The sequence below is a fragment of the Salvelinus fontinalis genome, chromosome 7, assembly GCF_029448725.1.
Source record: "Salvelinus fontinalis isolate EN_2023a chromosome 7, ASM2944872v1, whole genome shotgun sequence".
Lineage (NCBI taxonomy): Eukaryota > Metazoa > Chordata > Actinopteri > Salmoniformes > Salmonidae > Salvelinus > Salvelinus fontinalis.
The window spans coordinates 22,200,072-22,212,317 of NC_074671.1; the positions used below are offsets into that span (position 1 = coordinate 22,200,072).

At 41.3% G+C, this 12,246-nt stretch overlaps 1 protein-coding gene across 1 annotated transcript in view; it reads right to left on the bottom strand.

Annotated features, from left to right (window-relative positions):
• The window catches only part of sycp2l (synaptonemal complex protein 2-like), a 38,152-nt gene continuing 25,906 nt past the window's right edge, over window positions 1-12,246 (bottom strand). Inside the window, exons 26-31 of the mRNA XM_055928705.1 lie at window positions 9,303-9,412; window positions 7,678-7,772; window positions 7,387-7,486; window positions 7,001-7,059; window positions 6,802-6,874; window positions 1-6,156 (exon numbers count right to left, since the gene is read on the bottom strand). Of these exons, the coding sequence (XP_055784680.1) occupies window positions 6,142-6,156; window positions 6,802-6,874; window positions 7,001-7,059; window positions 7,387-7,486; window positions 7,678-7,772; window positions 9,303-9,412 (452 nt within the window). The 3' untranslated portion in view covers window positions 1-6,141. The remainder of the gene's footprint in view (window positions 6,157-6,801; window positions 6,875-7,000; window positions 7,060-7,386; window positions 7,487-7,677; window positions 7,773-9,302; window positions 9,413-12,246) is intronic.

Here is a 12,246-nt window from a genome sequence, read left to right on the forward strand (position 1 = left end):
CTCATTCAAGGGTTTTTCTTTATTTTTACTATTTTATACATTGTAGAATAATAGTGAAGACATAAAAACTATGAAATAACTTAAATGGAATAATGTAGTAACAAAAAACAAATCAAACTATATTTGAGATTCTTCTCGAAGCCACCCTTTGCCTGATGACAGCTTTGCAGACTCTTGGCATTCTCTCAACCATGAGGAATGCTTTTCCAACAGTCTTGAAAGAGTTCCCACATATGCTGAGCAATTGTTGGCTGCTTTTCCTTCACTCTGCGGTCCAACTCATGCCAAGCCATCTCAATTGGGTTGTAGTCGGGTGATTGTGGAGGCCAGGTCATCTGATGAAGCCCTATTCACTCTCCTTCTTGGTCAAATAGCCCTTACACAGCTTAAAAAGGTGTGTTTGGTCATTGTCCTGTTGAAAAACAAATAATAGTCCCCATCTAAGTGCAAACCAGATGGGATGGCGTATCGCTGCAGAATGCTGTGGTAGCCATTCTGGTTAAGTGGGCTTTGAATTCTAAATAAATCACAGATGGTGTCACAAGTAAAGCACCATCACACCTCCTCCTCCATGCCTCACTGTGAGAACCACACATGCGGAGATCATCCGTTCTCTTACTCTGCGTCTCACAAAGACCAGGCGGTTGGAACCAAAAACTTCACATTTGGACTCATCAGAACAAAGGACATATTTCCACCGGTCTAATGTCCATTGCTCGTGTTTCTTGGCCCAAGCAAGTCTCTTCTTATTATTGGTGTCCTTTTAGTAGTGGTTTCTTTGCAGCAATTTGACCTTGAAGGCCTGAGTCTTCTCTGAACAGTTGATGTTGAGATGTGTCTGTTACTTGAACTCTGAAGAATTATGTTCCTGACGCCCGACCATCCACTCAAGAAAAATAATTGTCCCACAGATAAATCTTTATAGTTGACGATCCCTGATCTATGGCAAGGCGCATTGAAACTGTTCTGCCAGCTCGTAGTGGCCCAACGACCTATTAAGACACTATGATAGTGTTTCCTCTAGTTTGGCAGTTACCTGTACATGCTCATGCTGCTAAATGTACCTCATCCAACTTCTAAGGGAATGAGTTGTATGATATGATGGTCAGTTAGTGTCCATTAATTACTTCAGGCCTTATTTAAAAAGAGGCAGTCATCAATTAAAATTCCAAGATATAAAGATCAGGTTACAGTCTCAATCTCATTACCCTGACAGGTAGTAATTGGTGAAAGGTTCAGAGATCTATTTCTTGCTTTAGAAAATACCATTAGTTTAGTCAGTATTGAGGATAAGCTTAAACTGACAAGGTATGTTGAACAGTATAAAAAGCAGTTTGCAAGTTCTTGAAAGCTTGAGAGAGAGAGACGAGGCACAACAAAGAGCAGTATCATCAGCAAAAAAGTTAAGTTGCGCATTTTGCAAATTTGTTTTAATTATTTATATAAATAGTGAAGTACAGAGCCCTGGTGCACACCATTAGACAGACCATTTAACAGACATGAGCCCATCAAATTGAGTGCACTGAGTTCTATCAGGCAGTTAGCAAACCATGCCTCAGTATAGCATGATCAACTGTATCAAAAGCCTTAGAGAGATCAATAAAAAGTGAGACACAGTGCTGTTTTTTGTCAAGGGCTTCAGTGATATAATTTAAACCTTAATGGCTGCTGTAATTGTGCTATGCTTCTTCCTGAAGCCCGATTGGTACATTGATAAATTATAGTATATAAAAGCAATTAGCTGTTCACTAACAAACATTTCAAGAATTTGCGCCAGGGGTGACAGCTTTGAGATTGGACTATAATTATTTAAAAGAGTTGGATCTCCCCCCTTTAAAAGTGGTAGGGCAAATGCTGCTTTCCAGATCTTTGGAATTTCATTACATTCCAGGGTTAGATTGAACAAATACGTAAGTGGTTCAGCTATGAAATCAGCTGCCAGTTTTAAAATGCAGGGATCAAGATGATCAGGACCTGCAGGCTTTCTCTGATCTAAGGATTTCAGGGCACTAAGAATAGCAAAAAGTTCGACCAACTCTCACTGGTTCATGCACACAGGGTTGTACAGAGCCAGAGGATACTGAATTAAGCAGCCTACCAAATAATACAAAGTGCTCATTGAAACAATTCAGCTGTCATATACAGCAACAGAGTCCTTCAATACACATGACGGTAATTCATTAACATTACTGTTACCAGACCGATTTAATAGCCTCCCAAAACTTTAGGGTCATTCAGGTTATCAGTGGTAACAGACATAAAATATTCAGACTTCAAATAACACTTGTTTCGTAGCTGCTTAAAAAGAAGCCAATCAGAACATGATTTCCTTGCTTTAGCCCAGGCTAGATTACATTAGTGAATAATGCAAGACAGCTCAGAAGAAAACCATGGATTATCCTGCCTTTTAACTCAGAACCTGCAGAATGGGGCATGTTTACTATTTGGGGAAAAAACCTTCATGAAAGAACTTCCAGGCAGTTTCCACGTCAGGAATAAGCTCAATCTTTCTCCAGTCAAAATAAAACAAATCATGAAAGAAAGGCTGCTCATTAAAACTCTAAAAATGTATTTTACGAATAAAGCGTGGGTTTGTTTTAGGAACCTTAGGAACAACAACAACTGCACAATGGTCATTACAAAAAAACACCAACCGCAGAATATTTATGTGGAACATTTGTCAATATCAAATCAATCAGGGTAGATTTCTCTGGACATTTGAGCGTTTTGGTGAGCTAATCAACTGGGTAACATTCATAGAATTACAATACATTTTAAAATCAGACACCGGTTTTAACCAACACCAGTTGAGCTCACCTATCAAGATAATTTCACTGTAAACACGTTTAGACATAAGGTGCATCAGAGAAGAAAATGCATCACCGATAGCAGGAGGTGGGTCTATAACAGACCTTTTGAAACCTCAAGGTTCAAAACAAGAAATTCCAACGGTTTACAAATAGTTTCAGACTTTGCCACACTTACAAGGAATGTAGTCTTTACATATATAGCCGCACTCCCACCTTAACTCGATCAGTGTGAACATTTCAAATATCCTTATCAAGAACAAACTTGATGAGCCAGGTTTCAGAAAACACAATTACATCAGCATCTGTAGATTTTGGCCAAATCCTAACCCCATAATTTGTACAACCGGCTGCGTACATTTAAATTAAAATTACCAAAACCAGATCTAGATTTAAAATCAGAGGGGGTTTGGAGACATTGCATATAAGGGCCAGGTTGCACGTTACCTGATATCAATAAAATAACTAGGCACCTTGCACGGCTTCTCTTTTTTAAGAGACCTACTGCAAGTGAATTCTACGAGTTTCCAGACAATACAAAACAGTCATTTAAAACCATTAGACTTTGGTTGTGACAAGTTCGTACTGGTCACATCATGCCACAAATGCATCGGCACTTGGACAAGTGAACCGAGTGAAAAAGAGCGAGTTCCCGCAGACAAAATGTCTAATGGACGGGAGAGCACATTGTCAGATGTACTCACCCAGCGACAATGTTTTTGTTATGTTCTGTTAATTACTGATGCCCCCTTTAAGAATGGAGCATCCTTGGTCATGCGCAATGTTGTTCTATGTTATTCTGATACTAACTGATTCCAGTAAAATGTGAAGCTCCAGTACAATTTCTTGTATTCAGAGTCTTTCTTATTATATAAATAAGTAATAAGAGCTAAGACACTACAGCTTTCTCCAGTAAAGTCAGTGCTGTAATATTCATATGTGTAAACATACTGAATTATAATTAGATGCATTTTACCGCCGTATCATACTGTGCTATGATTGGTTAAGACCAACCAGATGGTTAGGTCATGGGCAGTTTATCATGGTTGGAGATACGTGAACAGGCAAGTTATAGCTAGCTAATAAAGAGCTACGTTAAGAAATATCCTGTAGTACCGCATTTTATTATTTTGTACAAAGCCTGCAAAACAAGACAAGTGCATAAAGCAATACCACGAAAATTGTCATTTTCTCTGAGCGATGTAAGAAATGGTGACCAATGAAAGGTAAGGAGGGACTGTGTGCATGTATCAGTCTGTATGTGAGTGTGTGCGCGTGAGTAGATTGGGGGTTGTTGAGCTGCCTCTGACAGCCAGGCAGAGAGCGAAGAGGAGCCGCTTGGACGAGATACTCCGCTAATGTAAATCTGAGGATAGAACCCAGGCCAGCCAGAGAGGGTTACTTTGGTAAACGTCAAGTAAACAAGTGCAAATAGCGAAAAATAAATGTTAAAAAAGTGTATCCGATTTGGAGACCCGCGAGCTTCACACCAGCAAAACTAAATCGTTTGCACAACACAAGGAAATTGTAGATTTGCTCCACCATAAACTAATAGGTTATTAGGTTAAAAATCTACTAGTCACAGACAAACATTGACATGCTGCCATCTTAGATTTTATGGATTGGAATCTGAGCCCGGTTACCATTTGCATTTTAAGGCTCAAGTCGTTAGAACCATCAATTCTATAATGAACTTAACCTGAAGATGCTTTTGGGAAACCATGTCCTGGACTCTTCACTGGCCACTCCAGAACAGTCCAGTGTTTCTTCTTGAACCATTCCAGGGAGATTTTTGTTTGCGTTTTAGGTTGTCCTGCTCAAAGAGCGTTTTTGGACACTTGGTTGAACGTTGAACTCAAACTGGAGATTTCACGAGGTCTTGCACACATTTAGGACCCCAGCACCAAAGCAACCTCACAGCATTATCAAACCTCATTCTAATAAATTGTAGGAAAGGTGTTCTTTTCTTTGAACGCTTTATTTGGTTGATGGTAAACATAGGAAGACCACACTGCTGATGGAGACAAGAAAGCCTGCTAACTACACAAAAACTACTAAACACTTCAATGTTATGTGGACCAAAGAAACAAAATGAGTTCTATGGCAATACAGATCAGCGCTGTTTACTAAGTATTCAATTAAAAGAACAGCCTCTGTACAATCAAAGACGGGGTTTGATAATGCTGCAGGGTTACTTTGCTTTTGGTACTGGGGGCCTTGAATGTGCACAAGGCATCATGAAATCAGCAGATTGGACTCTGCTAATGTTCAACCCAGTAGCCAAAAACAGGGTCTCCATTAATGGACGTGGATCTTCCAGCACGACAACGACCCCAAACACACAAAAAGCACCCAGGAATGGAAAAGAGATGCTTGACTGTTGTGAAGTGGCCAGTGACATGTCCAGATTTGAATCACATCCAAAACCTACGAGAGATCTAAAAACAGCAGTAGAAAAGGTGCAGCAAGCCTATTGATAGCTACAAGAAGCATTTGTCTGCCGTTATCTTGGCCAAAGACTGTGAAATCAAGTACTAGCTCCGGAGTGGCAATCATTTTGTCCATGCCATTTGCCTGTATTTTCTAAACACTTTTTTTATAAACAAGTTCACAAAAAAATTGTTTCTGGAATGTTAAATCCAATATCACTGGGTTGAACATTGCAAAAGTTAACTTATTTTAGAGGGAATTATTTAAGAAAAGTGCCAATATATATTTGGCCACAACTATGCCTTTATTGCATATAGCCTCCGGTATGTACTCACCAAAAATATCCCTCCAGAGCATTCACTCAAATCATTGTTAAACTAAAGATGCCTTAGAAACACTGCTAAACCTACCTGATATATCCCACTGTATTTGAATGCAAGTTTATGGGTGCAAAACATAGTAAACATTTGACTGGTTCTTTAGAAGAACTATATTTTACTGGCTTTCCTGATGACTTTCGTAGACTTCATACATTGCATTTCTCAATCAATCACTGAATGTCTTTGAGTGGCTATCGACAAACATGACAAAAGTTAATTAAAAAAATAAAACACTCATGGTCTGCCTTGCTCTCTGATGTCTAACCTTGAAATCCATCAGCCTATTATTATCCTTCAGCTATTTATGCATTAGCTCTAATTGAGTGTATTTTGAACAATGGCAGAAAAAAATAAATGAGCAAGGTAGGTCATTGCATGTGTGAGAACTTTGGTCATGGTCTATCAGCCATTACGCGTCTGTACGACGTCACTCATGGTTCAATGTCAGTATAAAGGTCCAAAGTGGTGTTAGTTTCATCAGGAACTGGAGAGTCTTAGCTTCTATTTCCTTTGTCACCAGCGTTCTACTTTGGAGGTTCCTGAGGAGAGGAAGAGAGAAGTCATCTTTATTGTAATTGTAAAAAGAGAGAATTTTAAAAATCTGGTTATTTAGCCACATGCAGAATCTCCCAACTTCAAAAAGTGACCTATCCCTTTACGCCAACGTAATCCCATGTTGAATATTGTTACAGGCATCCTGCCAGACCTAGAAATCCAAAACAGCCATATTCTACACTGACTGTGCTCAGGCTGGGAATATTGTCTTTGATACTCTAGGAGTCCGGTGGGTTACGGAATGCTGCTGCTGGCTCAGTTCTGCTTGGTTCAGTGTGGGCTGTAGCTCATCCTGGGGGAGCCAGAGTACATCCGTAGTCCACCAACACAGTAACTCTGTGACCATGATTCACACCACAACCAAGAGCACGGCTACAGAGATGACGGGTTCTCCTGCTTCACCCTGGCTAGATTTGCAGTGTACATAGTGTTTTAACTCTTGTTTTCACAGACATCGTCCCCCCCAAAAAACAAGATGGGTGACCCGTGTCTGCGTTTATAGGTTATAATACAATATCTCATTTGCCATTTGAAAATACAAGAATGATGTCCAATGGCAGTGTGGACAGACTATTCCACGGGACGTGCCATGTGATGCATGGTATACATTGTGTGGGTCAGAAGTGTACCGGTGGTGCTGCAGCCTCCTCCCTCTGTGACATGCTGCTCCAGCCATCTCTGGGCTCTCCTAGTGACCCTAACCTGGAAGGACATGGGAGAGCATGACTTTCAATCTGACATGGCTATTATTATTAGATACATGTGATGTAACATGTACTATATCCCTGCATTGAGGTTAGGTCAGTTGGCCGTTTAGTGCTTGCTTACCTCTGCTGCTGTCGGTCACAGAACGACCGCACGGACTGAGACTCGCTCTGCCAAAAGTTCTGAAAGATGAAAGGAGTTAACAAAACAATGTGAACCCTTTGAATCCAAACACTAACTTCTAGGAGTGGGCCAGAAAGCATTATGGTGTAGTGGAAGCAAGAGTGAACCCTAGTGAACATAAGGCAGCCTGGGTCGTGTTCATTAGGCACCGGAAGGCAGAAAACAGAAGTTGAACCACCCGTCCATAAGACATGTAATTCTGTTAAAAATCTTTTCCTTTGCTGGCCCTAACAAACACACGGCCCAGGATTTAGTAATGGTAACATCAAATTCAGTAACGCGTTTCAATGAGAATGGTGTGCTAGCCAGAGAGACAGAAGACAGACCACAGTTTCCCCCTCGATCTCTTTGAGGGAGATGCAGTCATTCTCCAGGCGGCCCAGCTCCTGGACTACGGTGGCCTGGAAGCGCTCCAGGTGGACCAGCCTGCACAAACAGGAAGAATGTCACTGTAAACCACATCCTCAACCAACCTCTGCGGAACCTTCCAACAATCATAAGACAAGAATGGATGAGGCGAGTTCCCAAGTGGAAAGTGACTTGAGTCATCTAAATGACTACATCAATTATTAATGAATCCATTATTATTTAAGACTGGTCCAGGTGATGGTTTTTACCTGCTGTCGTGGACAGCACCCAGGAGAGAGGTGACATTTTTCTGACAGTCCATCAGAGACTGCAGGGAGCGGGCTTCAATCTTCTTGTATCTGGACTGTAGGAACAATAGGAAAGGGGGATTAGTCATCTGAAACATGAATGGTAGCAACCTTTATCAAACAGCTCCATGGTCAAATGTTTCCTAGTGTCTAGTTTTAAAGGTCTTGATGGATAAGCGATTGGAGGAATCGTGTGTTAGTGCCGGGCTGGTCTCTGGTGACAGTAGCTGGTCAGCGCACGCAAGATAATTCTGGGTTGGAGATTAGAATGGATCAAGCTGGAGCTCTCCAGGACCAGGGTAACAGTAGGGACCATGATTGTAAAAACTCAGCAAAAAAAGAAATGTCCCTTTTTCAGGACCCTGTCTTTCAAAGATAATTCAAAATAATCCAAATAACTTCACAGATCTTCATTGTAAAGGGTTTAAACACTGTTTCCCATGCTTGTTCAATGAACCATGAAAAATGTATGAACATGAACCTGTGGAACGGTCATTGAGACACTAACAGCTTACAGACGGTAGGCAATTAAGGTCACAGTTATGAAAGCTTAGGACACTAAAGAGGCCCTTCTACTGACTCTGAAAAACACCAAAAGAAAGATGCCCAGGGTCCCTGCTCCTCTGTGTGAACGTGCCTTACCATGCTGCAAGGAGGCATGAGGACTGCAGACGTGGCCAGGGCAATAAATTGCAATGTCCGTACTGTGAGACGCCTAAGACAGAGCTACAGGATGGACAGCTGATCGTCCTCGCAGTGGCAGACCATGGGTAACAACACCTGAACAGGATCGGTAGATCCAAACATCACAGGATGGCAACAACAACTGCCCGAGTTACACCAGAAACGCATAATCCCTCCATCAGTGCTCAGACTGTCCGCAATAGGCTGGACTGAGGGCTTGTAGGCCTGTTGTAAGGCAGATCCTCACTGGCAACATTGTCGCCTATGGGCACAAACCCACCGTCACTGGACCAGACAGGACTAGCAAAAAGTACTATTCACTGACGAGTCACGGTTTTGTCTCAAGAGGGTGATGGTCAGATTTGCGTTTATTGTCGAAGGAATGAGCGTTACACCAAGGCCTGTACTCGGGAATGTCAGTGTCAGACAGGAATATCAGTGTTCTGCCATGGCCAGTGAAGAGCCCGGATCTCAATCCCATTGAGCACGTCTGGGACCTGTTGGATCGGAGGGTGAGGGCTAGGGCCATTCCCCCCAGACATGTCCGGGAACTTGTAGGTGCCTTGGTGGAAGAATGGGGTAACATCTCACAGCAAGAACTGGCAAATCTGGTGCAGTCCATGAGAAGGAGATGCACTGCAGTACTTAATGCAGCTGGTGGCCACACCAGATACTGACTGTTACTTTTGATTTTAACCCCCCCCCTTTTGTTCAGGGACACATTATTCCATTTATGTTAGTCACATGTCTGTGGAACTTGTTCAGTTCATGTCTCAGTTGTTGAACCTTATGTTCATACAAATATTTACACATGTTAAGTTTGCTGAAAATAAAAGCAATTGACAGTGAGAGGACGTTTCTTTTTTTGCTGAGTTTGTTGCACAAGTCTGTGATGTGATCACCGAGAAGTGTGCTCTCAGCTGGCTCTTGAAGGTCTGGAAAGCAGCGATGACTCCAGAGCCCATCTCCATCTCAGACTCCACCTCCTCATTCAGCACTCTGCTCATTGATTCTGGAAAGCATGAAACAGATGGGGTTGGATTTAACGCCTGCACAACCAGTAGCATACAGAAAATATTCTTACCCCTCGACTTATTTCACATTGATGTGTTACAGCCTGAATTTAAAACGGGATAAATAAAAATCACACCCATCTACACCCCATAATGATGAAGTGAAAACATGTTGTTTTCTTTAAACATCAGCAAATTTTGGGAAAATGAAATACAGAAGTCTAATTTATACAAATATTCTACGGACAACTCCTTCGACCTCATGGCTTGGTCTTTGCTCTGACACGCACTGTCAACTGTGGGACCTTATAAAAGACAGGTGTGTGCCTTTCCAAATTATGTCTAATCAATTGAATTTACCACAGGGGGACCACAATCAAGATGTAGAAACATCTCAAGAATGATCAATGGAAACAGGATGCCCCTAACCTTAATTTCGAGTACCATATCAAAGGGTCTGAATACTTATGTAAATAAGGTTGTTTTAGATTGATGAGGAAAAACATTTAATCTATTTCAGAATAATACTGTAACATAACAAAATGTGGAAAAAGTCAAAGGTTTGAATACTTTCTGAATGCACTGTATGAATGTACAGTACCAGTCAGAAGTTTGAATACACTACTCATTCAAGGGTTTTTATTTTTTTTAACAATTTTTTTACATTGTAGAATAATAGTTAAGACGTCAAAACAATTAAATAATACATATGGAATCATGTAGTAACCAAATGAGTGTTTACAAGTCAAAATATATTTGAAATTCTTCAAAGTAGCCACCCTTTGCCTTGATGGCAGCTTTGCACACTCTTGGCATTCTCTCAACCAGCTTCATGGGGTAGTCACCTGGAATGCATTTCAATTAAAAGGTGTGACTTGTTAAAAGTTCACTTGTGGAATTTCTTTACTGCATTAGGACCGCAACAGGAAGACCCAGACTTACCTCTGCTGCAGAGGATAACGTCATTAGAGTTACCAGCCTCAGAAAATCGGCAATTAACTGCACCTCAGGTTTCAGCCCAAATAAATGCGTCAGAGTTCAAGTAACAGACACAGCAACATAAACTGTTCAGAGGAGACTGCGTGAAATCAGGACTTCATGGTCAAATTCCTGCTAAGAAACCACTAAAGGACACCAATAAGAAGAGACTTGCTTGGGCCAAGAAACACGAGCAATGGACATTAGACCAGTGGAAATCTGTCCTTTGGTCTGATGAGTCCAAATTTGAGATTTTTGGTTCAAACCACTCTTTGTGAGAGAGTAGGTGAACGGATGCTCTCCACGTGTGGTTCCCACCATGAAGCATGGAGGTGGTGGTGTGATGGTGCTTTGCTGGTGACACTGATTTATTTAGAATTCAAAAGGCACACTTAACCAGCACGGCTACCACAGCATTCTGTAGCAATACGCCATCCCATCTTGTTTGCGCTTAGTGGGACTATCATTTGTTTTTCAACAGGACAATGACACACAGCCTGATGGTGTGTTTTGAAAGGGCTTTTTGACCAAGGAGAGTGATGGAGTGCTGCATCAGATGACCTGGCCTCCAATCACCTGACCTCAACCCAATTGAGATGGTTTGGGATGAGTTGGAACGCAGAGTGAAGGAAATGCAGCCAACAAGTGCTCAACATGTGGGAACTCTTTCAAGACTGTTGGAAAAGCATTCCTCATGAAGCTGGTTGAGAGAATACCAAGTGTGTGCAAAGCTGTCAAGGCAAAGGGTGGCTTCGAGAAGAATCTTAAATATAAAACATTTTGATTTGTTTAATACATGATTCCATGTGTGTTATTTCATAGTTTTGATGTCTTCACTATTATTCTACAATGTAGAAAATAGTTAAAATAAAGAAAAACCCTTGAAATGAGTAGGTGTGCCCAAACTTTTGACTTGTACGTACGTATGCACAGTTGAAGTCGGAAGTTTACATGAACTGAGTTTAAATGTATTTGGCTAAGGTGTTTCACAATTCTTGACATTTAATCCTAGTAAAAATTCCCCGTCAGTTAGGAACACAACTTTATTTTAAGAATGAAATGTCAGAATAATAGTAGAGAGAATGATTCATTTCAGCTTAATTTCAGCCCAGTGGGTCAGAAGTTTAAATACAAATCGTGGCCAAAAGTTAAATTCGAATGACACATATTTATTTCCACAAAGTTTGCTGCTTCAGTGTCTTTAGATATTTTTGTCAGATGTTACTATGGAATACTGAAGTATGATTACAAGCATTTCATAAGTGTCAAAGCCTTTTATTGACAATTACATGAAGTTGATGCAAAGAGTCAATATTTGCAGTGTTTAACCTTCTTTTTCAAGACCTCTGCAATCCGCCCTGGCATGCTGTCAATTAACTTCTGGGCCACATCCTGACTGATGGCAGCCCATTCTTGCATAATCAATGCTTGGAGTTTGGCAGAATGTGTGTTTTTGTTTGTTCACCCACCTCTTGAGGATTGACCACAAGTTCTCAATGGGATTAAGGTCTGGGGAGTTCCCTGGCCATGGACCCAAAATATTGATGTTTTGTTCCCCGAGCCACTTAGTTATCGCTTTTGCCTTATGGCAAGGTGATCCATCATGCTGGAAAAGGCATTGTTCGTCACCAAACTGATCCTGAATGGTTGGGAGAAGTTGCTCTCGGAGGATGTGTTGGTACCATGCTTTATTCATGGCTGTGTTCTTAGGCAAAATTGTGAGTGAGCCCACTCCCTTGGCTGAGAAGCAACCCCACACATGGTTTCAGGATGCTTTACTGTTGGCATGACACAGGACTGATGGCAGTGCTTACCTCGTCTTCTCCGGACAAGCTTTTTTTCCCGGATGCCCCAA